This window comes from Diuraphis noxia, unplaced genomic scaffold (assembly GCF_037042655.1).
Source record: "Diuraphis noxia isolate RWA-SAM2 unplaced genomic scaffold, SU_Dnox_SAM2 contig0004, whole genome shotgun sequence".
NCBI classification, from domain to species: Eukaryota; Metazoa; Arthropoda; class Insecta; order Hemiptera; family Aphididae; genus Diuraphis; species Diuraphis noxia.
Window position 1 is genome coordinate 72,168,500 of NW_028301714.1, and position 27,050 is coordinate 72,195,549.

Below are 27,050 nucleotides of genomic sequence, written 5' to 3' on the forward strand. Positions count from 1 at the left end.
TTCAACAATCTTTCAACCAAACTATATTACGATTCGCCATGCACCGGAAACTCTTGTTTTTCGGACCATATTTAATTCTCGACTCAAAATAAGTCAATACAACAGTATACAAATTATATGGTCGTTTCTTCTGAATATTATTATTATTATTATTGTTGTTGTTATTTTTTTTCAACAACTTACTGCTTCACACGTCACTTCGTGCATTTATCGCGGTAAACAACACGGTTACTACACAAGTCTTTCGTCATCATAAGCTATTATATGCGTGCGAAAGTAAATGTATCGAACTCGATTTTTACAGAACGATCGAATCACGTGGATCACTATTGATCCCGAGTGGGCACGTCATAAATCGATATTGCGGTTGGATCGTTACTGTCGATCTACACTCGACGTGATAAGGTCCGAACGATATTAGCGGTCAACGCGTTCGATGATAGTTATTATTCATCTCTGCGGGCAAAAGCGTATTATGCCGTGTGCACTCGGATGCACTTTTCCAGTAAAATGTTCGTGCACGAAACAAGACAACACGACGTCGTCGTCGTGTGTCCAGTCTACATATTGTTCATGCAAAATGCAACCGTCGACCAAAAGCACAAGCACTTTATTATTATCATTATCATCATCATCATCATGGTGAAAAATAAGGAACCGACAGATTTATTATAAAATACAGACATATATCGTTTAATAATAATAAAAAAAATATGTTTACAAAATATTATATAAATGTATATAATATATAATATAATATAATATATTATACCACCTATATGTCCTAAAATATATATTTTACGTAAAATTTTACATGAGGTTTACAAAATATTATAATATGTTGCGCAAACAACGATAATAAAAAAATATATAGATATTAGATATAAACCTACTAAGTCCACGAAACACTAAAATGTTGGAACATAACTTATTCCTGTGACTATGGTACTGAGATAATATTCTACGATTTAATTACATCAATATCGTAATTAACTATATATAACACTGTAGAAATCATATCTATATATTAATTATAAATAAATCTACAAGTAAAAATAAATTAAAACTATTAGGTAGTAATAAATAATAATAATAATAATAATAATACAGTAATAATTGCGTTGGTATAAGTGTGTCGTTCGGATAAATAGTATAATTCACACAAGTGTCTGTTTTGGAGTTAAAACGAACTGCGAGCTTCTTTGATTTTTTTGATTTTAAAAGCGGACTAGCAAGAGTGAGTGAAAAGCCTCACAGAAAATGCAAAGCTCGTGAGCAGGCGTTGGATAAAAATTGTTTGAGAACAAGTAATTAAATCGCAATAATAAAGTTTCATAATGTATTCCATCATGCTTAGTAAATAAATAAAATCAGTACAGCAGTAAATATGCTGTAAATATGTAGGTGATAAAAAGTAATAACAACGTTCCCGGCTGGGATTTTCGTAGTAAAAACACTCAAACGCACACGCAAGACACTCGTAGAAATTTATATAGATTTATAGGTACCTCTACGCATTAACAAAACAAAACATCTACGTATACAATATATTATTATCGTCGTTACATACACAACTATGGGTACATAAAATTAAAATTAAATTTATATGTACGGTATGCACACGAAGTCTACGATAATAATATAATATATTATGTATAATAATATTTTACTACACGAAAAAAAAACAAAGGATGCGGAAGAAGAGATTTTCAAAAGAAAACTAATTTACGATTAAAAAATAATAATTAAGTTTAAAAGAAAAAAACTTTTTTCAAACTACGATATCTCTACGAGTGGGCAGAGTAAGAATATTTAAAAAAAAAAAAAAAAACAAAAAAAAAATCGGCAGAATAAAACGTAAAATGCATTTGACTCAGACGGTGGTCTCAAGTACCTCGTGAGTGGGCGCGTCGGCCACGGCTCGGCGGTGCGGCGAAGACGACGCAGAGTTTCTTCCGGCCGCAGTCCCGGAGCCCACCGAGTTCGGTGGCCACGGAACGTCGGCCAGCGGCGGCGACGAGTAACCGGAAGCAGCGGATTCGGACAGCACTGAATCGTTTGAGCTTGACGTCCGTCGTCTGGTCGAATCGTCCGAGGACGTGATGGACTTGGCGCAAGGTTCAACCGCAGGTTTCTCACGTTCTTCGTCTCTGTACATACATACAAGCAAAATTTTAGATAATATGTACTAAAAGAACATCGTGTGGCCAACCTATGTTGTATACATTGAACATGATATGGGCATAAAGGTTTCTTATCTACTTTGAATTTAAGTATAATATAATATGTTATTATAGTAAGTACATGAGCCAAGGGTAGTTCATAAATAGAAAATATCCGTAGTTCTAGAGGAGGATGATATTTAAATATTACAATATTACTTTATTGCATATTAAAGTCTCTCGCTTTTGCAAAACTCATCTTATCTGTACAAAACCAACCTAGCTGTGTGTAATTTATTTTAAACAAATTGTAATCTGTAATGTCATATAAGTAAAATGAGTTGTATGTTTGTGCATTTTAGGTATATTATTATGACCATTTATGAACGATTACTTTTAAGTGATAAGGAAGATAGGTAGATGAAATCTTTATAAACCAAAATTTTTTTTTTTAATTGTTCAATATCTTTTTCGCTTCTGACTATATTTTGAAAGAAAGTTACTTTATATTTATTATTTTATTGCATTATTATTAAAAATAACAATATGGGTTGTTGAAATCAAATAAAATAACAATCGTGTCTGCAATGCTCTTCAAAATACAAAGGGAAATCTCGAAACCAATCTTAGAAAAATAATATGTGGATAAGTACCTCCCCTACTCGTTTGTTTTTTCCAGAATATACGTGTATACCTAACCCATACCAGAATATGCCTACCCATGATAATTTGTATAGTGAATTCCTTTAGGTTAGATTCGTTAACATGATGTATGTGGTTTGGCACTCGAATAAATTTTATTAGCAGAGTACTGTAAAAATATACAATATGAGTGACATAGGTTTAGAATTTTTTTTTTAAATTGTTATCGAATCAAGTTTAGTATTTATTTAATATTTCTTCACGCAATATAAAATATTACAAAATATAGTTATTAGATTACTGGAATATATTTGTTTCATTTTATAGAAATGTAATGAATATAATTAGGTAATCATATTTATCTTGCAAAAGTTATTATTTTAATTATACTATTTTAAATCCATTTGTTTCACATAATTATAATTACAGATGGCCATGGTTGTTGAATTAGCCTGACATTTACCTGATTTTAAGAAGTATATATTTGTCCGGTATAAGACCTTCTTGGCCGTTGACACAACCACGCCACCAATCTCCAGAAACTTGTGTATGAAGAGCAATAGTTTCGCCTTTCTTGAAACTTAATTCCCTTTCTGATCGAGCAACAAAATCATGCTGTGCTGTAGCCTCCAGACTTTCACATTCTAAAATAAAAACATATTTTACAATTTTGAGTAATTCAGTATAGAAATATTTATATGGTATATATAATGTAATGTATATTATTATAATATATTAATCAAATTTTCTCAGAAAAAAAAGTGTATAGAATATCCAATATCTAATACACAATTTTGACATCTTATCCCCCCCCCCCCCCAAAAAAAAAAAATTATAATACAAAAATTAAAAATATATTTATTGTAATTTTATTATAATAATATAAAAGTAATACCATATATCGCGAATTCGGTATGCAACATGTTCGATCACCTCTCAATAATCCTACTTCTAATTATCTCAGTTTTATAATAATATTTAATTCTTAAAAGTTGTATGCGATTCATCAATAAACTCCATAACTAATCAAAAAAATTGTAACCCAATTTTAGTAGATACATATAATTAATATGAAATATACATTTAACCCTTCACGTCGATTTACAAATACATTACTTTAATTGTAAATAAATAATATTGAAACAAGACTTATTTACTAAAATAAGTATGGTAAGTATAAAATAAAATACAAATAAGAAATTATCCAGTCTGAAATTGGGCACTATAGTTTCGCTTAGGCTATATTGTCAAGAATTAATTTTAAACAACACTATACTACATGAGAAAAAGCTAAATAGCTATCACAATTGAAAACAATAATTTTGAATCGAACTATGTTACTTATAGTTATAGACATATTTAAACAATCAAAGCCCTTAAACACATGATAAATAATCAATTTTTTTTTATATGTATATTTTATGAATTTTATTATTAACCTATGCAAATTATTAATATTGATAAAAAATATGTTTGCAAAATTAAAAAAAAAAACTATAACATTATGATTGTAAATATTTTTTTATAAAAAAAAATCATGGTGATTTCCAACTTAAAGGTATTATGGTTTTACAGTTCAAACTAAAATATAGTATATTATATCCTTAAAAAAAGAAAAATAACATATTTAAAATTGTATAATATAAAATTCGAAAAAGAAAGTTATACCTAAATTATATAATATTATAATCGTTAAAAAACAATTGTTAGTTGAGTAAATGTTTGTATCTGTTGAAAATATAAAATAAAAATTCAATAGATAAAGACAAGTATAGTATGACTATCAAATGATTATAATACCTATCTTAATTATTCTAAACCAGTATCTAAAAAAAAACTTAACAAAAAATGAAAAAAAAAACATGATAGTATTAGTTAAACGTCTCGTTTCGTCAGAATAATTACTTAAAATATGAATAAGCCATATTTATAAAATCTCTATAAACAAGATAAATATTTGATATCTATTATAATGTATATTTCAAGTGATTACCGAGTACCAACGTGATTTGAATGACTTGACTTACTAACGATGTTACCCAATTAAATTTATGATGTAATGCCACCACAAGTCGTGACTCATATTTTCAAATCATTTACGTCGATTCCGACACCAAATCGCTATGCTTCGTTAGTTTTCGTATTTTAAAGAATGTTATTTGATCTCATTACATTCGGTTTCGCTCCGTTGGAATCAATAAGACACGTTTTTGTTGTGCTTAGAGTTTTTTTTTTTTCAATTGTTTCCTCCGACTAACAATGAGTTTTATACCTAAACCACTACGTACCGTCTTCTGATGGGTAAACCTCAGAGTCGATGTCCTCCTGGGCATGGTCAGAAGGTGAATCGCCCACGTCAACGTCATCGGGCTCGCGGGATATGTACTTTTCGTACACAAGCCCACCGATATCCGTCGGCGACGGAAATATGTCTTCGTGGAATAGAATTATATTTTTTATGAGATCGTTGACCAAGTTCTGGTACTGGACTTGGTCTTTTTCTTCGGGAACCGGCACTAATGTCGGACCAAAACAAATAGCCAGATTGTATACATCCATCATGTTTTCATCGCTGAACTCGGACAAACTGAAATAATAAGCAAAATATTATGTTTAATCAATATTGTATACCAACAGCTGTACCATTACAAACGTATAAACTTACTGGTTTAGGAACGCAAATAAATATCTCAACATGACAACCACTTGATTTGGAAAGCTTTGAACGAGTTCTTTCATTTTCAACACAAATTTATGACGTGATTCGAGTTCTGAAAAATAATAAACCTTTTAAACAAATACGAACTAGAGCATTTAACAAAAAGTAAATATATGCAAAAACAACTTTATAGTTTATACAATTATTTTTGAAACAATAATATTTTCTCATACAAGTTTAATAATTGACAATTATTTAAGAAATAAAAAATATACGTTATAATAAATAATATGTTATCCATCTAATACCACATCCCACGTACAATATAGTAAAATTAAGTTATCCATTAAACACATTTCTCCTACGCATACTTATAGTTAAATATATCCAAAAATCATTTGATTTTAAAACTAGTTAATATAATAATTCAATCTTTCATTTATTTTTGACCATAAATATAATAATATAGCAGTTTCAAAAATAAAAACTATAAAATTAGTTTTATTGAAATATTGATAGGTAGATAACTATTTCTCTCAAACAGCACACCAAGTTAATACCAACACTTAGAAATAACTTAGGTACATTATATTATTATAAAACTTTACGTGTGAGAAATGAACAGGATAATTTATGGAAACATGATATTTATCAGATAAACACGTATGAAAACTATGTCAGATCATATTATCCCTAATTTTTTTCTATTGTTAAAAACAAAGGCTATTTCTTGTATGCTCGAAAGTAAAAAGCTTACGGGCAAGTTCCATAAATTGGTCGAAATAAATGATTGGGAAAAGAGGTTCTCGGAGTTCACGCAAATATAATTTCAACACTCCGGCTACGGAGTTTATGTCTGAGGCGTCCGTCATATCAGCAAGCGGGTCTTCGCCCCTCTCGAAAGCGTCTTTGAAATTGTTTATTTCTACTTGTGAACCGGACACTCTAAATATTCCTTGATGGTGAAGACCTGCGGGTAAAATTTTGGATTAGTGACGAAAACCGTGACAAATCAAATGTCAATTGTAATTATCTTACCGTATAAGTTTATCACTCGAATACAGCTCTTGATAACCAATGGTATCTCTTGATTCGTTGCATCCAAATATTCCTCCAAGGACCCGCCAAACAGTTTTGGTTGACCGTTCATCTGTAGCCTACCTATCCTTTTCCTTCGGACAATCGGTTTATGCAACGGTCGCTGAGGAGTAAGTTTAGCGGGCGTCAAATCGACGTTGCCATTTTGGGGACGCTTGCAACATATGGACGTTAACGTTTCGTTAATGTGCTGCTGTTTGGCATCTAGACGTACGATTCGACTGGTTCTCATGAGATAATCACGTAGTTTCTACAACAAAGAACAAAGAGAAAATGTAAAAAAAATCGGCATGTGTGCAGCATTAAAAATAAAAATAATGACTAATTATTATTTAAAAACGTCTCGACAGGAAATAAAATATACAAAGTGCGTAGTATAATATACGCATGTTGTGTATATTTTTTAATACGCATATATATAATATTGCCCAAGTACTATTTATTTTAGTCAGATATTGTATTAATATATATTTATCCTATTGGAATGAAATCTGAAATATTCGAATACATTTTCAGTGGTACTCACGGTTAGATAAAATTCTTCAGTCTCGTGTTTGTCTGCTCGCAACTTAATACTAATGGTTTCCGGTGGTTTGCTCGTCGGAATCGCTTTTTCACCGAAATAATTGCTACAATCGTAGTCATTGGCAGTAAGCATCTCCAGAAGAGTTTTTTCAGCAGTAGCCAATGTTTTCCACACCTCGTCGGACTCTGTGTGCAGGCTCGTAACTCTTTGATTCAGTTGTTCCAACCTCGTCTCCATATCAGCACAGAGCAACTTTTGCAATTCTGGTTCCGCATACTATACAATTTACAATGAATATATGATATGTTGTAAGTAGAATATTGAAAAAGTCATATAAATCACACAAGAATCACCTCATCTTTTTGTCCTTGAAATTCAAATTTCTTAGGTATCATAAACGCGGTATGGTTAAATTCTAAAAATCGTTGTTTGTCCACACCGGAGTCCATAGCTGAGACAATTAGATTAGTAGCGTCTAGGCCAGCTTGCATGGAATGAATACGACCTTCTTCCGCCGATGTTTGCATCTTTAAAGCTTTGGTCACGCAGTGGTGAAATCCAAAATCCATGCAGTCCATTAGATCGGATAAGTCATCGACAAAGTATTTGTGAACTGTGCTATTGGTTGCTTCCAGACACAGAATGTACTCGTTGCGAGCTTTCAATGCTTTTAGTTTAGCGTCGAAGTATTTGTTCTTTCTCTAAAGCATGAATAATTAGTAAATACCTACAACGCTTATAAAATACAGTTGAAAATAAGTAAAACAAAAAATATTACTTTTTGAACTTCTTTCCCGATAAGTTTAACTTTTTTCGACTTATCGAGTTTTTCTTTAGGAACTGCCTGTTCGATTTTCAGTCTTTGATTTTCAGCCACTTTAAGCTTCGCTTCTGCCTGTTTGGCTTCCGCCTGATACGACTGATATGTTTTCATGGTGGTATGCAGCTCGTGAAGAACCCGTAATATTTCCTCGTGGATTTCGTAACAAATCTCTCGGCACTAATAATTCAAGCAATAAAAAAATTAGTTAAGGTGGCGGTCAATGAGACGTGTTGGGACTTTCTATACTAACTCTTTTATATATCCTTTGCACATCTTCAGTGACCTGAGACAATCTGCTGACTAGATGAGTAGAATAAAGCTCACTGAGCGCCCCGTGATCTTTACTAAGATTTTTCGTTTGCAACACCAGCTGCTGCCAACACGAGTAGCTGGTAAACAGCGACCACTGCTCTCTCCTAAGTACACACAAGGTTAACGATATCATACATGCAAGTTTTTTCAATACAAATATGAAACAAACTAATTTACATTCCTTCCTGCTAACGTAAAAACACAGGATACACACACACCTAAGCTAATGTGTTTTGTTTTCATTGACGTACATAGTTAGTAATACTAATTCCAAAATATATGATAATTTTTAAACACACTAACGCTGTCTCGAATATTTTACAGTAGGTACACGTATTAAATTATATTCTACGTTCAAGTTATAATATTCAATGAGGTGCAGAGAGGGCGTGGCGATGGAACACAAAAAGTGGCGAGTGAAATTTCACAATTATAAATATTTATATTAATTTTTAATTTATAACTTAAAACATCATGAGAAATTTTACTATATAATAGTATAATATAACATTAATTATATTGCACGATGTTTAAATTTTACCTATTGTAACCCTATAATAATTAACAATTTATAGTTGATAAAAAATATACACAGTGTTACAAAGACAAGTACTAGAGTAATATTATTAAAATATATCATTGTTTATAGTTATCGAAAACTTTTTTATGATATGTTTATTATAAAATATTATGAAATAATTTAATTTTAAGTATTTATTTTTTAAATTAAATTAATTGGTTCATTTATTTTATTTTATTTTTTAATTATAACTTCATGAATCATGCCTTTAATTTTTGATTATGTATAATTTCAAAATGTTAAAACATTCTTATATGAACGAGTGACAAGATCTGTTACTTTGAATTATAAATAAAAATATTAATATGAACATTTTTTTATACCAATACAAGAAATAGATATGTTTGAATAGTTGCAAAATGTATTTAAATAATATTTTTGATAAATGTTTAGCAAAAAGAAATGGTAGAATAATACAAAAATACGCGAATTTATTATATAAACCAGTTTCAGTGACATAAAAGTTAAACAACTTAACCAATGTTATGATTACTTTGTGTTTATGCACTCACTTTTGTTTTTGTTCTTTGTGGCGTAGTTGTAAACTTTTAGCTAATTTATCCAGGCTTTTGCTGTAATCCATTTCTACCTCGGCCCGTTTTCTGAAGTAATCTTGAAGTTCGGATACCAAGGATACTTGTGCTTCGACTCGACTGTCCAGACATCGTAGATGTTCGTTAAGCTGGAGGCGGATATCTATAGGAGGTAAAAAAATATTAAATTAGTATTGGAATGCCTAAAACAAATCACGAAAACAAAACAAAAAAACCACCGAACGCAATAACTATTTCATCAACCTACAGTAAATAATAATGATAATTGTATTATTATTTATGATTTGTCGTTACAATGAACTCTGCACAGATAATATAATATGTATTGTATGATTCTAACGATTGGAAATCAAAATAAATAGCTGTCTTACACACGGCGAAGACGTAGGGATTCAAGCAATTCTAACAATAGCCTAGAAGATACACTAAAAACTGAAAAATATCAACAATAAAAAACGTGGGCTACACAATGATCTTTTGACCTCCTGCATTGTGTAATATGCACACCTAATGTAAATATAAATCAAGTATAAGCTATCTTGATGAGAAATTTGGGATACCATTTTAGTTTCGAAATTCTACATAAATGAATAAGAAACATAAGGCAATTTGGTTTATTAATATCATGTAAAAATAATAGTGACACGGTGTAATTTATTTAAACACGCCCATGAAACAAAATATATCGTCATAGGACCATAGTTTTATTATTCATATTAGAAATTGGAATATTTTATTTAAGTTCTGGTTTGTAAATTGAATATTATTCAATACCGCAATCGAGAAACATTAACCATTAGGTACCTACATAATGCGTTATCTAACTGTACAGTAGGTACGATAAACGTATGGTCTAGAATATACTTCCACTGAAATAATATATTAACATAATTTATTATAGACACCGTAGACGGGTGTTAAATAATATATCCTAATACAGTGTAGATCACAAGACCACGCATGTCGTTATAATAGTCAAGGACAAATGAGAATTTCATTCATTATATTTTGTTTTTTTTTTTTTTTAAGATGAAAATGACAATACGAACTCTAATCACATATTATATCCTAATATCGGTGGTTGTGTGTCCCAGACTAAATATGGCGGTGTCGTTCCGACGGTTCCGAGGTCACCGGAGTTTTAGCTACAAGAGTATGGACACTATTTTATAAAAACCCATTAAATATGATATTACAACGTTAAACGGCTATTTCGTTGCCGACCAATATTAGGTGGTTAGGTACTCTTCATCGCTGGGTAAACATTCGGGTAGGACAAGAGCGCGTGTTTGAACAGTGGAACCCCTGCAACGTCTCCGTCCTTTCGGCTGTTAGGGATGACAGTTATTCATCCTAAGTGAAGTTGTCCCAGTTGATCCAACAATATATGTGTATATACATATATAACGAGCCCGACAACAGAATAATATACGCGCCGAAACGCATTAAAAGAATCGAATTATTTTTAAAATGCTTCGTCGATAATCACGCGTAGAACCATCATACTATAATGTAACATTTTATTATGTAGCCAACGACTTATATTTTTGTTTATTTCTTTCGCATCGAATAAACGCGTATATAAAAAGATTTAGTGTAAATACAAAACTCGAACGTGAGGTACAATGTTTATGTTTTAAAAATGTTGTCGTTGAGCCACAATAAAACGCGTACATTTCGTGTTGACGTGGGCGTACCGCGAATGATAAAATGTGTACGTCAAAATGTCACTATACTGGATTAGAAAACACACATAATATACATATATCTAGTATATAGAAACTGATAATAACTAATGGTAAAAGCAACAAAAAAAAAAGTCACTGTTAAGTGCAAACATAATACCTATATATTTATAGTGACTGTACAATAGGCTGTAGTCTTGAGATTTCGTTGGATACCGTATAGTCCTTTTACCTCGGACCGGAAGACACGATTTTGATATCGTTGAATAATATCCCCCTCCGCTCTTACCGACAATTAACACTGGTAGCCAGGTGCTTCCTTTAAGTTGATTTTTTAAGGCTTCATATTTCTCTCCAACATATTATAAAATGAATAGGTAATAATATTATTATTGTAGTGCGATAATAACATTCTAAAATTCAAGAGTGAAGAATGTGTAAGACCAATTAAGAACGATTTCAATACTTCCTAGGTACGCAGAGTATTTGGGAAAAATAATATATGATCATGAGCAAAATGTTAAATACACCGGAATTAGGCATTTACTACGTTTATATGATGACGTTAAAACGCTCGCACTATGTAGTTTAAGAATTTTAAATTTTAAAACCAATTTTATTTCAAACCATTTTAACGCCATCATAATATAAACGTAATAATTGTAAATAATTTACAATAGTCAATAAGTTATAAGTTATGACAAATTTCTTAATATTGAAATACTATTCTAAAGCGATATAAGTGCTATGCACGAACCACCATCGAATGTCCGTTGTGTTCATTGAACACACGTGTCAAACAAATATCAACCACGTACAATAATAATAATGTAATATTTATACAAGCGGAAAATAAACGTAACACACCGATAATAGTATTATAATTACGACAAAATATGACAGGTCGAAGTGGTATCAACCATCCGGTATACGTATAACTTACCTACGTATTACAGATGATATACATAATTATTAATTTTTATTATTGATTCGAATCAATAATTAGACGACGGTAAACTCGTCGTTAATATTATTAAGTACCTACATATTGTGGTTTATTTACCGCGATGATGATAAACTTTGAATGTAAAAAATGTAATTATTAAATTAAAACCTTGATCGGTTCATAAAAGTATAACAACCAAGTTTGGAAATTACAATCCCTGGTCGAAAGGTAATGTCTATTCGTCTGTTAGAGGTTAAATATTCCTAGTTAACGTATTTCGTAAATGTTTACAAACTCGTTTAAATGGACTTGACCTACATTTCCTGACACCCGGACTTATATATTATATATAAACCATTAATCATGATCCAAAATATTCAGGATACGAATTTTGATCAAACTTTACAAAAAGTTCTTACATTTTACATAACATTTTTACAATGATAAAAAATTAAACGAAAAATGTTATAAAAATATTCAACATAATATATTATTGGTAGTTAATAATATTTAATTTAACACTTATATACATACTGACATAGATGCATTGGAATAATGTACGACATGTTAGGGTTGAAACTATTTTTACTGCAATCTTAATGTCGTTTATTTATATTTAAAAATAATTTAAGTCATCACGAAACTCCCCCATATCCGTTTAGATCATTTTAAAATCTATTTTTATCATCCCTCAGTTCTCTCTAACATAACAAATAACTCTTATTTTCGGCACCACGATTTTGCATGTTTCAGTATTCTGCAGTTAATGCACACTCTTTGTTCGGCTGTATTATGTTGCTGCAGGATAATATCGCCTCCATAATTCGTTTAGATTTTCCAACTCCCCCAATTCAAGTCTCGAATAACCCCATATCCTCATCCATTATCGATGTGAATATTTACGAGTTTCCTGTACAGTGGTCTCGTCACAGACTGATCGCTATATAAAAATATAATATACCACTCTTGAAAATCACTCTTTACGGATTCACGGATGAGGCGAGTTGCATTTGGTAGGCCAATGAATAAGATTCGTAATATTTTGCCGCCAAATATAAGGCGGCGGTGGAATAAAGGCACGACCTTGGGGCTCATGTCGCGTGCTTTTTCTCCGCCCATCACCGCCAAGACCGTAACCATCATCATACGCTATTGTATTATATAATATCGTTCAGTGATACGAGAGCGTTTTTCGAGGCACGTTGGCGTCGATCAGCACGCGGTTTAAAAATACGCCGGCGAAACGACGCTCGACGATTCCAATTTTTAAAAATAGAACGCAACACGCCATATCGCACAGCCCACACGGACATGTCGTAAATGCACCGTAATGACATTCAAAAGCACTGAATACGTCATTGGCCATGCACATTTTACCAGCGGCGCGTCGCTCAACATTTATGCACGGACGGTAGTAGACGGAAGAATAAAAAGTTAATGTTCGACGACCGAATGCGCACATTTTTTGTTTTAAGGGACAATATAATACATAATAATATTTTATAATTTATGCAACCGACAGTAAATCCAACCTGACGTCACTTGCATAATATATCAATTCTTCGTCTTATATTATATACAATGCAGTATGCACAAAATCACGAGCCAAAGCACATGCGCGAACTGAGACGGAAACACGTATCGTGTTGAGCATTCTTCATATTATTCCTGTTTACAGACGAATATTACATCCGATCAAAATGCATAAGTTCCGATAGTTGAACGTTCGGATACGTTTCGAACTGTATACCAAACAAATTATACCATGCTGTTTACCACCAGTCAATAATAACGGTACACCCTCTGTGTATTCGTGTATGTGTGTGGCAACACGGACAAATACGACCAACAAATAATAATATTTAATTTAGATGATATCGCGCAACAAAACGTGCGGCCATCGATTGTGATAAGGGCGACACCGCGGGGGGTGAATATGAAGGATAAGGGTGTAGGGTGCTTTCTGGCTGTCCGCCTACCAACGGGGCACGTCCGCCATCAAACATTCTATTGATACGAAGACACTGTAAAATTAGTACTCGCTGTAGACCCTCACAACTTCCTCTGTACGCGTCAGAGTAGGTAAATATACTCAATAAATACAAAGTGGCTATATTTAAATGACGCCGGCTGTGAAAGATTCAACGATGCAACGCACGGGTGGGCTCGTCCGTCATCGACGGGAGAACGTGTCAGATAATAAAAATAAAATTGTCTAGCGACCCAACTTGACCTAACAGTGGCCGACTAGGCGTATAATTTTCCGGTAGCCGAAAAATTAAGCATTTTCAATCGCCGAAGGACGGAATACGTCATAGTAGGTACAAGATACTAACTACAGTATGATATTGTTACACGAGAACGAGTTGGATATTTGTGCATCGAGTTTAAAGCGACACACTGACTTTAATTAGATAATCGTGTTGGTAATTTATCAGTTTGTTAGAAACATAAAAATTACCCGAGTTCACCTTCATTGACCCTTTAGAACGTAAAACGTGTCGCATATAATATGTTATCTAGCTATTAAATTGAACACGTATACAGAGAACCTACCGAGGTCTTTTCGTCAAAGAATACGGGTACAGGGTGGAGTCAAATGGCTATAATTAATCACCAAAAAACCTTACCATGTTGAGGGGAAAAGAAGCAGCCCCCTGTGCGTGTGTTTAATATATATAAATATAATGTTCTTCGGAGTTAGAAAAAGAGAGAGTGAGAGAGAACAAAAAAAAGGAAACGGAATCAATCAAAAACGCCAAAAGGGGAACGTCTATCGTCTCGATCATGACTCATCAGGGCAGGTTTTAAAAGGAAATTTATTATTATAATATGCTTTTATAATTAAATTTCGTGAAAATATTATTACGTGATAATAATATTTATCATTGCGTTATATATTATTAAAAAGATACCATAAAATATTTGACACGTCATTTATATATAATATGCTGGATATCATACAAATTTCAATACGTCATTTTTAAAACACGATCCATAAATACTATAATATGCATCATATAAATTTATAACTGCAGTCGTTTTTCTAAAAAAAAGTAAGTTTAAATAAATAGGTGGACATAAATTAAATAGAAAAATACGCAAGGATTTAATATAATAATAAGTAGGTAGAGACCAACTATCTACCAATTGGAAATAGATTACATTTAACTAGGAAGTTGCTAGAACCTTTGTACAACGAACAATATAATATATTAATATCTTATATCACCGTTACGTCTTCCAATATTCAGAGTATCTTAATAACTATACGAGTGATCTTGTAAAAGGTAGAGCAATGTAAAGTCTGACCTCGATACTATATTATACCGGAAATGTATAACAAGCGTGGAAAAATTCAACTTTAAAAGTCATTATTTTAAAACAAGTAAAATATTAGCAACAAAAAACTGTATTATTATTAATTATTACAATTAAATAATAACAAAAACGAATAAAATTCAATGAATATATAATCTCAAATTGCTTTATTTATGAAACTAACTCAATGTAAGGGTTTTAAACAATTTAATATTTCTTTATAGACTTAAGCAAATAAAATATTACTAATATAATAATAATAGTATGAAAATACTGATAGTTTTTCCAATTTTAACCTTCATAGTATTATCAAATACATAAATATTTTTTAAAAACTTTGTTAATACAACTAACATGTTGTGGATATTTTAGTAAAATGTTTCAGATATGTAGTAGGTAGTAGGTACATTGAACATTTTACTTTGGTATATTTACATGGAATACATTAACTTACTATTTACAGTCAATAAAAATAATTTTAAAAATAATTTACGTACCTCTGTATTAGATTTACAACTAGTCTTTACGTAAGTAAACAGTTAAAATCGTATTAACATTAAATCGATGCCAAATTAGTTAAAAACGTAAAATAAACAATAACACATTTCATGTTATTGTTTAGTTTGCGCAAAAAAAAGTCTGCAATATTTTTTCACTGGAACAGAAAATTAAATTGGTAACAACTAACTCAAAAAAATAACAAGTATCAATTCAATGCAAAATAAATTCATTGTCTATCTATAAATAGTTGTTAATTAATAAATTGTATTAAGGACATATTAAATTGTATTATTCGTTTCATAACAACAATAAAGATAATTCATTATGTAGTTAAAATTATTCTACATAATTATCTTTCGTAAATTTGGACAAAATTGATTTATAAATAATCGAATACCTAACATAACAAAATATAATATCTACTTCGTATTTAAATATTTAAATCAATTGAAGATAATTCAAATGCATTTTCACATCAGTAAGTACAATCATTGGTTATAAGTTATAAGTTATAATATATTATAATATGGTGATTAAATGCGTAGTATCAATGTATCATTGACAATTTAACTGTGTTTGTTTATACTCTACGGATAATTAACATCAACATGATTTATGATTTTATTAAATAAGCTATTATAATAGAAAGAGTCCAATTCTCGATAATATTGTTATAAATGTACATATATATATATATATATATATATATATATATAATATACACACAATAGAATTAGATAATTCTATTGAGAATAGAGCCAAAACAAACATAGCTATAATAATATTCTGATATAATTACATAGTTTTCAACTATAGGTGAATAATGTATAATATAATAAATATGATAAGTAATATTCTAATTGCGATAACTATTATTATAGTAACTATAAATTATAAAATAAAGTAATCGAAATAACTTATCATATTATTGGAAAAGAAGTTTTTGATTTCTATTTATTATTTCAATTTTTTTATTCTAAGGAATGTTGTTTATTAAAAAATAGAATAATATTATAAAAGCTCCTGTTAACGAAAAACCTTCGAATATTTTGACAATCATCAACCCTATAATGTATAACCTCAGTAACTGTTTATGACTATGCACTATTGTAGGAACCCAGTAATCACCTTGTTTTCATAACAATAATAATATGACACCACAAAGGCACAAAAGTTTCAAGGTAACCTCATACTGACGTCAGAACTTTGGGAGAAAATGCATGAAAAATATTATAAATTGATTGTTAGGAATATTAAAGACGCAAGACGAAAATAATGGATTTAAAATTAACTACATTATTAAGAATAGTTCACACGAAAAATAACGATGAAATAAATAATAATATTAATAAGTCATTTAAGTTTTCAACCATGAAAATTTTAAATAGATAATAAATAAAAATCACCACGATTAAATAAAATTATTAGTAGAAACTACAACCAGTAAACTCTAAACTCGTAATTTCTACGTGACAGCAGTAGGCATAACACAATATTATGTTTTGGTTATTGATGTAATGGCTATATAATCAAGCAAGGAGATTTCACTAACATGGTAAGAATAATAGGTATGAACACGAGAAAATAAGTTACTCTCTATAGAATTAAGTTAATTGGATTTATTTCGAGATGGAAAAATACAAATTAAAAATAAAAATCGTGAAAAACTGTGATTTAAGTTTGAGCAACAGTATTCTATATATATACCCAGGTACTGCGAGAACTTAGCCAATATTCACAAGACATAATTCAAATCGTGTAACAACCATATAAACCGTTTACCTATTTCAATCCTCGCAATATGAAATTGTTTGAAATTACGCCGTAATAATACGTTATAATATTAGTGCATTGTAGAGCACCATCTGCCTCACATAGGAGGTGTGTAAGTAAATAACATTTCAACCCGTTGTGTACGTATACTGGTATATTCCATTTTAGTATTTTATTCTCGTATCCGGACGAGAAAAAAACCGTCAACACGACTCCCCGGGTAAGACGATAACGCGTCAGAAGCCATTGTACACGTCACGTTTATTATACGACAACCATCATAATTTATTTAAAACCCCCAACAGCTATATAATAATAACAGGCCCTTGGTACCTTACCCTTTGCGGTCATCGTCCTCTCGTCGGCGGCTGCAGCGGCACCCGCGGTGCCCGAAGACATCTTCCCCATTCAATACAATACGATAATATTAATAATAATAATAGTAATAATAGTTATGTTAAATTATACTGATATTATATTATTATTATAATATTAATATCGAGTTTCGTAACTCGGTCGGGTAGGGTCTTCGGATACGCCGCCGTCACACGCGCACACGAAACGGATAATAGCGTTATATTAATACAAAAATAATAATAATTATAACTTTACTCTAATAATAATATGTATAATACTCTCCCACACACACACGAATTATTGTTGTTATTGTACAAGATAGAACGTCACATGACGACGACATCGTAAACCATCTCGTACGACACGTGCGCGTAGACTGTCGGCGTTGGCCGTGCGCGTCGTGTGCTCTCCGCTCGCTGCGGCCCGTGACTTTTTCGTCGTCGGCGGGGCGGTGTTGATGAGGAGGTGGGGAGGTGTGCTACGTGATTTATGCCAACTATACGGTAAAACGAAATTTTCAATACGCAACAACACTACAACGGACGACGACGGCGATGCGGTCGGTGGAGGCGATCGGAAGGCTGCAGGTATAATGGCTGGTATACTTATTATAATTTTTTCTATCGCTATTAGATGTGTGGTTTTTTTTTTTTTTCGTTTTCCTACCGACGACGACGGCTCAACCGATATAGCGCGCGAAATAATAGAACGAACAATCGAACAACAACACCGACAATAAAAAAAATCGTACGAAAATAAACCGTATTTTTACAGGTTTTGAATGCCACCGCCTCCGCCGAGCTGCGCCTCATCCATCGAGAAAACTGCACTGGCGGCGGCAAACTGCGGGGTTTCCACGGTCATAACGGAACCGCGGTCATTGTCCAACCGCCGCGGTGTGTTACCATTATATTATTATAAATTATCTTCATATTATAAAGGTTCGTAAAATATAATAATGATGTATCATGTTTAATGGTATAATATTATTATATAAGGCACGAACACGTTTTTCTCGTCAAAATTGTATATTATTTACTACGAAAAATCGAACGGTGCAATACAAACGTCATCATCATCCATTTCGGCACCTATGCAGAATGCACGTACCTTGGAACGACTGCATTATGTGCAATTATTATGCGTCTAGTGCTCTAGTTGAATTTTTTTTTTTTTCATTAATTATTAAACGCCTAAGATAACGAATTTTACTAAAATAAATGAAAATAAAGACTAATATAACATACGATTATTAAATACATATTATACGCACCGAAGTGATTACCGAAGTGTGGCTACTTTAATATGATTAGAAACTCGAAAGACGATATCTATATTTATCTAAACTGCAATAGATAATCATCAAGATAATATGCGATACGCATCATCATATTTTTATAGTGATTATTTAATACCTATTATTGTCAGGGTTTTTATTGCAAGACATGCATTAAGTTTTCTAAGCTATTTTACATATTAAACAAGAAAATTATAATATATTATAATTCATGCAACAGGTAATAGTATGCAGACACATAATAAATTTAACTATTCCATCTAATATTATGTTTTGATAAAACGTGAAACAGCAGTAAAACCCATACAAAATTTAAGTTTATACTGCCATAAGTTGGTCTAATTTAAGTATACATTCATAAATGCTTATTTTTATAATGTAATAAAAAAATATTATTGTATTATTTTCTAATTGTCAATAATGTCGATAAATTCCAGCCATTGCCATTTTCATCATTTTACTTTCTATTAGTAAATATTACTGATAAATGTGTGTATTATAAGTAGTAACTTAATGTATAAGTGACAATATGATGTAAATAATATGGTACGCAGACAAAACGTAGATCATACTTACATCTTATATTTTCATATTGACCTATAAAGAATAATATTTTGCTTAATATTTTAAATTTTATCAATTTAATAATTTGTTAGGAATTATTAAATACGTTTATAGCTGTTTAAAAAACATATTGTATCTGAGTTTGTAACCGTTTTATGCATTTTTATACGATTTGTTCTAGTTAAGAATTATTTTTATACAAAAGCATATTATATAAAAAAAAGTTTTTCTTCAAACTAAAATAGCGTTCAATAAGTTGTTAAATGATAAATTTAAATAAATAATATACTTAATAAAAACTAAGAAAAACCAAAGTCGTTGTTTTTTGTTCTTAGTTATATCAAATTATTTAATCCTAACAAAAACTTTCTACAAAAAAATAACTAACACGTGTATATGAACCAGTAAATCATTATAGTTATAATTGTATAAAAATTATAATATTATTAATTTCCAAACATTACAATTGTCCTCGACTGAAATTTCAATAACAAATCTATTAACTATACAATATTCATAACTTTCGATGATTTAATATATTTAGTTAAATATAAATTGAAACAATTAATAAGCCACCTTGACGCATTAAAGAGGTGTACTTAATGTAATTGAAGATTCCAAAAAAAAAAAAATAATAATACATTATCGCCTGAGAAAAACAGTATCTTGCATTTATTCATAAGGTATTTCAGACAATGGGTTACCTATTTAGAGCGTAAAACTATTAACCCCGACATCGAAAACAATCATATTCTTATTCTTCCTGAATGGCTCTATTAATATTAACACATGATCGATTTACATGACTGCTAAACCTATAATATAAGAATGTGATACACCAATTATATGGTAACTATATTGTAATATAGTATTACATAATAAAAGAACATTTTTAAATTTAAACACCTACCTACAACACTTTTTTAGAACTAGAAAACATTTCTATTATTGTATTAAATACGCATTTACAAATAAAACATAATTTTCCAGATAAAATATCTAAAAACTTTTCGTTTTAACTAGTTATATATACGTTATTTTACACATTTAGATGGCTCGATGTAAAGAAATAGTTTTTCTACTTGATTTTCCGAACAACTTGTAAATTACATTTTATCAAAGGTGCACAATCACCAAAGACTTACATGGAAGTATAAGGAAATGCAAATCATCTCACGACATATTAATGTATTATTTAAAACATACATGGCCTAAAAAGTTATATGAATACAGAACAATTGTTTTTTTCTGCTTCTACCAATCATCTTTGTCGATTTTGATAGTCAATATTCACTAACTAATATTTATATTATGATTGTTACGTATTTTCATATACTTATCAACGTACTAATTAAATAAGGTATTTATATTCTTCCCCGTTATCATATTTAAATTATCAATATCGTCAAATGTTAATTATTCGCGTAAATTCATTCTGGAAAAAAGCATCTTGTATAATAAACTTTTTATGTTAAAAATATGTACAGATGATTTTATTTTTACTTTCAAAATCTAAAGAATAAGAATCTATTATATGGAGTTATAATTTATGTGTAAACATTAACCAATTTTTTGTTTCTACAATTTTATTATTATGAAACAATTTCGATGCGATTTTACCAAATTAAGCTTAGACAAAAAAAGAAATAAAGAGAGAAAAAACCATTGAAATAATAAAATATCAAATCTAAAAATGGAATTAATTTAGGGACAAGAATTGGTTTTAAAACAACGCAACATCCGCATGGTGCAATATAATATGCTTCCTTCGGTTGACTAAGAGTTGAAAAATAGAACGAATCCGTACGAGTCATGTCAAACATACACGGATACATCGATGCTTATATGTGTATTAATACACATTGTAAAAGAATCGTGTGTTGTTTACCACTATAATATGGTCGCATAAAACGAGATCCAAACACATGTCTTTGCTCCGAAAGTTGATAGTATAATAAATTAGAAGGAAATAACACAATAAATTGTTCGACAGAATTACAGTTCAGTTTTTCCATCGTTTCCAAACCACTGACATTTTTTTCAAATATTAAATAATTATTGGAGTAAAAAGTAACGTTATAAAAAAAAAACAACGAAACGTTGTCGGTGTATACGACTACGTACACCAGTGTTTCGACCGGTGCGAGGGAAGACGAAACGACATATAGCGTGACTCACACTGGCCACCCTTCAACTACAAGCCGACCCCTCCTAAGGACGATTGGTGACGGAAATGTAGTTCCTATTTTCAGAAAGACGAAAACCATATGCATTGACCTTATAACCACATCTAGTACGAGTTGCCTGTTTTTCACGTCACTTATTATTCGTTTGTTCTAACAAAAAATTACAAACTTCGTAAAAAATCTAGTTCATAATAATATAAACATTCAAGGTAAGAAATAATACAAAAACCTTATTAGTTAATATTGCATACATTATACATATGATTCTATATAAATCTATCAGTATAAAAACACTATTTCCATAAATTACTACTTATATAGATACTAAAATATTATATGAAAACTGAAAATGTATTTCCGGATATCAGTTAAACGTTATTAAATATCTCAGTTTTAATAAACTATACATATTAAAATGTTGCAAAATTGTTGATACTAAAGTACTTCATTGTAATTATACATGTGTAAGATATTATAACGTTAAAATAATGGTTCAAAACTAAAATTTGGTTTCTACCGCGAAATCTTTAGTAAAGTTCTCCTAATTATAAAATATTGCAAGTTTGGATTAAATTTAATTCTAGGTAGGTATATTATATGAGGGTTGTTTACCACAATTCATAAAATACACTTATGAAAACGATTTCCTTTTAATTTCTTAATTTACTACAACTCAACTCAGATCTCTTATATTAATAATTTCTAGGGCCCTTATATAAACCTTACTGTTTATTTTTTGCTACTTCAAATTTTTTTTCACTCAACACATTTTATACTATCATCAGTGTTTAAATGCGTGTAATGTATGTGCGCTACACATAGCGGCAGTCGTATAATGTTGAATAATATTTCTAAATAATCAATTTTTTTTTATTTGGTAGAATTATCAAATATATTATATTATATACGATTCTGATGATTTGTTTGCCACTAAAATTGAAATGACTGCCATTCTAGTTATTCAAATTTAAACTTTAACAATAATGTGAGGTTTTACATTAAAAATAAATTTAATTCATCCGCTTATTAGTTTAAATGTACACCTTATTATCACGTAATATTGAGGTACTTTACAGAATTTCTTAAAACATATATAAAATCGTAAAATGATACGATATATAAATACAAATACATGTACAGTTATCAATAAGTTAATCCCAAGTGCACTACAGTCACGAATCCGAACACAATTATAATTTTAATATACGATATTGCATACACGTTTTTTCTTTAATTAACATACTAGTTATTGACTTTCTGGAATAGTAAAGTAACTAAAGTAGAATCACACAAATATGAGTAAAATTACGTTTATATTTTCAACGGTATTGTAAATCATGATTTAGTTACAATAATGTACACACTTAACCAACGGATCACAAGTCGTTTGCTTGATAGTCAAGTCAATGCCCATAACTTAAACGATTTACAGATTTTGGGAATAAAAATAAAACCCATTTCCCGTAATGTGTTCATATATATTTGAAAACGATGATTTACGAACTAAGGTTTATGATATCCATAAAAATTAATGTGACCTATAGTGATCCTAGTTTTACATGGATTTACTGAAATATTTTTTTTCAACGTTTCCACCCGTAAGTATAACTATTTTTATTTGTTCAACAATATCATTAAAAAAAAAGCTTTCAAAAAGGGAAAATATAAGAATATTCCAACCATCTATTGTCCATAGTTATACGAGGGTAGGGTTTTTAATGGTCGTTCTATTTGACAAGAGCAAACAAAATCACTGGTTGTGAATGTTTTGAATGCTCAACAAAAACGAGGGTGGAAAAATATAAAGAGGCTATATGTATGATGAATCATATGAATAAAAACTAAAACAAAAAATTATTGCCGACAATTTCATGAAATTTTAAAATTTTTCTTATCTGAATAAATTATATATAATAACGAATATCACATGCTATATTCCACTTTCGTAGTTATCTGCATTCTACTATCATTTATGTATATCAGTGCTTCTCAACCTGGGGACCGTGGTTATATGACTGAGGGGCCTTGAATTATTTATTTTATTTAAAATATTTTCGGTTAGTTAGTTATATCAAACCGATCATATGATTAATCATTGTCGATAAAGTCTAATGTTAGATTACTGTTATTAAATAATAATACAATTTTTATTACATCGAGAAATTTTTATCTGATATTAGAGTTATTTGATTAATTTAATCTAATAATAATAATAATCTATTAAACTATCGAAAAGATTGAGGGGGAGGGGGTCTTGACAGTTTTACATTAAATTTAGGGGTCCCTATAGCAAAACAGGTTGAGAAGCACTGAATTACATTATAAACAGTTACAAACATAGTTAATTTTAGATAAGCCAAATTAAATACCAATCGTTTTAAAAATCTTATATGATTTGATTATTGATGTTACACACAAAAATTTAGAATAAAAGAATAAAAGCATACTATAGTAAATATATTATAGTATAATATATTGAAAAAACTGTAACCAATAATATTTTGATTTTCTATTATTGACATAATATAATATATTAACAACCCGAAATATGTATTATTGTTAAGTAAGCTTGTGTGCTAACGAATTCTAAATTATTTGTTAATATTAAGACTTGAATGTTATCGAATTGTTGTAGGTACAAAAAATATTTAATAAAAAAATTACTTCTGTATTACGACGCATTGTGAAACCAATTTTAAAGTTATCTTTAAGTAATATAATACGGTGCTATATAATATATAAATATATTATGAGGTCAAGTAATGTAAGTAGAAGAGTAGATGTTTGTGAAATTATCGTTTTGTTGGCTGATATTCACAACCCGTTTCATGGCATTAAAACAAAAAAAAAAACATTGTAAACCACTTGTAGTTATATACAGTTGTGCTACTTAACCATTGTTTTTATCCTCCCTTCTAATAAAAAAAATAAGATTTATTATACAATATTCATAGATTTGTATTATTTCCCAACCATTCTAAATGTTCCGAAATCATATAAATTAGATGATTTTGTTATCTTCTGTATATAAATTTGTTTATCTTATTTATAACCATATTGAGACTTTATTCTTTGTACTTAATGATATGATATAGATATTATTATAATGGACAATATTTATGTTAAGAGTAAAATGTACATGTAGTGAATTTAATTAAATTTATATTAAAACTAAAATTGACCTTATTGTAAATTACCTATTATTAATAACGAAATACAATAACTTAATACTTAATAAGTTTTTCGAGGACAAATATTATATAACGTTTCACCGATCTTCATAGATGGTAATTTAGAAGTATTTAGTTACATTTTGACCTTAGGCACTCTTGGCATAATATACGACTATAAAAATATAACACTAGCATTGTGCTTACGATTTTCATTTAGCCTGAACAGACGAACAGTAATATTTAAATATATATAAATAAGGGTGTACAAATTAAAAGAAATGTGTTCACACTGTAAAAAATAATGGCATTTTACATAATTAATAATCTGCGGCAATGGATAAGTCGGTGAAAGTAAATTATAATAATATTATTACGCTGAATTTCATAAAATCTATAGGGATTGTAATTGAAGTGGGTGCGCGCATAATCACATCGAGCAAACATTTTAATAAAATTATAAGATCGATTACCTATACTCTGCGAGATGAATATCTCATTTGAGATATTATTATTTAATATCGGAAATCACTGCAGACAATCGGTTCCGGACGTTCCGGTGAGAGAGCGTTACCGCCCTCTACCGCCGCGGACGCCGCAACGGGTGTCATCGATCTCTCCGGCACGTCCTGCCATGCGTATAACAGCGAAATACGCTTACAACGGTACCCACACGGGCTAACTACGCAAAACCGAATTATTTCGTTAGGCCAACACGCACGTGACAAATGAACCGTCAACCGTGCACGAAACACGAACATTCCTTACCATTACGGTTATCCATGTATACGGGTATAATACCAATATAATATGGTAGGTGATTACGACAGTCATCACGGGTAAGCAGTGTGGCGAGACGTGCAGGCTATAGCGATATATTATTAGTGTGTGCGATTCGTCTCTGTTGCAGTCTGCCGCACTGCTACCCGCGCAACAGCGACAACTACAATCTTACAGGATGTCCGTTTCTCGATCAGCGCAAAACGACTGGCCGGCCCGGAATCGCGCGCAATCCGACGAATGTCTAGTAGGTATTCCTATTCGATATCGTTCAACGGCAATAATTGGTGGTAATACGAAAACATTTTATACATTCGCGACGAGTGGTCCTAACCTGGATAGACGACTCTGAGTTCTCGGAGTTCGGGGCTGCTCCTGCTCCACGTATTCTTGGGCTGGACAATACACTGGAACATGTTATTCGCCAGCTGCGTAACTCATCGGTACCTACGTTTTCGGTCTGGTACCGCAGACGGAGGATATTTAAGCCCGCGACGCAATATTATATAGTATAAGACGACGGCGATGTGATGTGATGCGATTGTGTATAATATACTGTGCACAACTGCAAGACGGCGCGGAGAAAAAGGAGAGCGAAAAATATACGGTCGACAACTGTTGCGAGTGCGATACTGGAAGCTGTGTGCCGCCCGCCGGACCGAGTTCCCCGCTTTATCCCATTCTTGGATCATGCGCTTTTCCGACCGTCGCCGTCGGTCGCAGGGGAAATGCGCCGTTTACGCACTGCCATACCACGACACCACACAAGGATTTCAATAACATCATGACGTCATCGCCAACCCACCCCCGCCTCCCACCAGCCCACACGGGTGCGTTCATACGGGGTCCAGCCAATTTATCATCGGGAAATCAAATTTGAATGGGTTTAAAAAACGTTTATCTCCGTCGCCATAACATAATGATAATGTAGTTGTTATTATAAGTGAGCTGGAAATCGAATCGAGGTCATTCGGGGTTTAAATCGTCTCATCGGTCTCGGCTGTACAACACAATAGTAATACGCACTAATATTGTACATATAATTCATATTATATACATATATGAACGTACAACGCACAGACATTATTTTCGAATCACAATGAGCATATAATAT

At 31.0% G+C, this 27,050-nt stretch overlaps 1 protein-coding gene across 3 annotated transcripts in view; it reads right to left on the minus strand.

Moving 5' to 3' along the window:
• Positions 1 to 27,050, minus strand: part of LOC107163020 (SLIT-ROBO Rho GTPase-activating protein 1-like) — a 49,231-nt gene that overhangs the window by 9,159 nt on the left and 13,022 nt on the right. The window contains exons 1-12 of one of the 3 annotated variants that reach the window (XM_089227963.1): positions 26,271 to 26,566; positions 9,315 to 9,498; positions 8,161 to 8,326; positions 7,866 to 8,087; positions 7,441 to 7,788; positions 7,088 to 7,363; positions 6,502 to 6,811; positions 6,221 to 6,433; positions 5,470 to 5,575; positions 5,093 to 5,391; positions 3,268 to 3,448; positions 1,895 to 2,150 (exon numbers count right to left, since the gene is read on the minus strand). In XM_089227963.1, the coding sequence (XP_089084089.1) occupies positions 1,895 to 2,150; positions 3,268 to 3,448; positions 5,093 to 5,391; positions 5,470 to 5,575; positions 6,221 to 6,433; positions 6,502 to 6,811; positions 7,088 to 7,363; positions 7,441 to 7,788; positions 7,866 to 8,087; positions 8,161 to 8,326; positions 9,315 to 9,498; positions 26,271 to 26,352 (2,643 nt within the window). In that variant the 5' untranslated portion in view covers positions 26,353 to 26,566. Of the gene's footprint in view, positions 1 to 1,894; positions 2,151 to 3,267; positions 3,449 to 5,092; positions 5,392 to 5,469; positions 5,576 to 6,220; positions 6,434 to 6,501; positions 6,812 to 7,087; positions 7,364 to 7,440; positions 7,789 to 7,865; positions 8,088 to 8,160; positions 8,327 to 9,314; positions 9,499 to 17,920; positions 18,136 to 26,270; positions 26,567 to 27,050 lie in introns of those variants that run through there. The other 2 variants (XM_089227964.1, XM_089227962.1) reach the window with 2 other exon arrangements.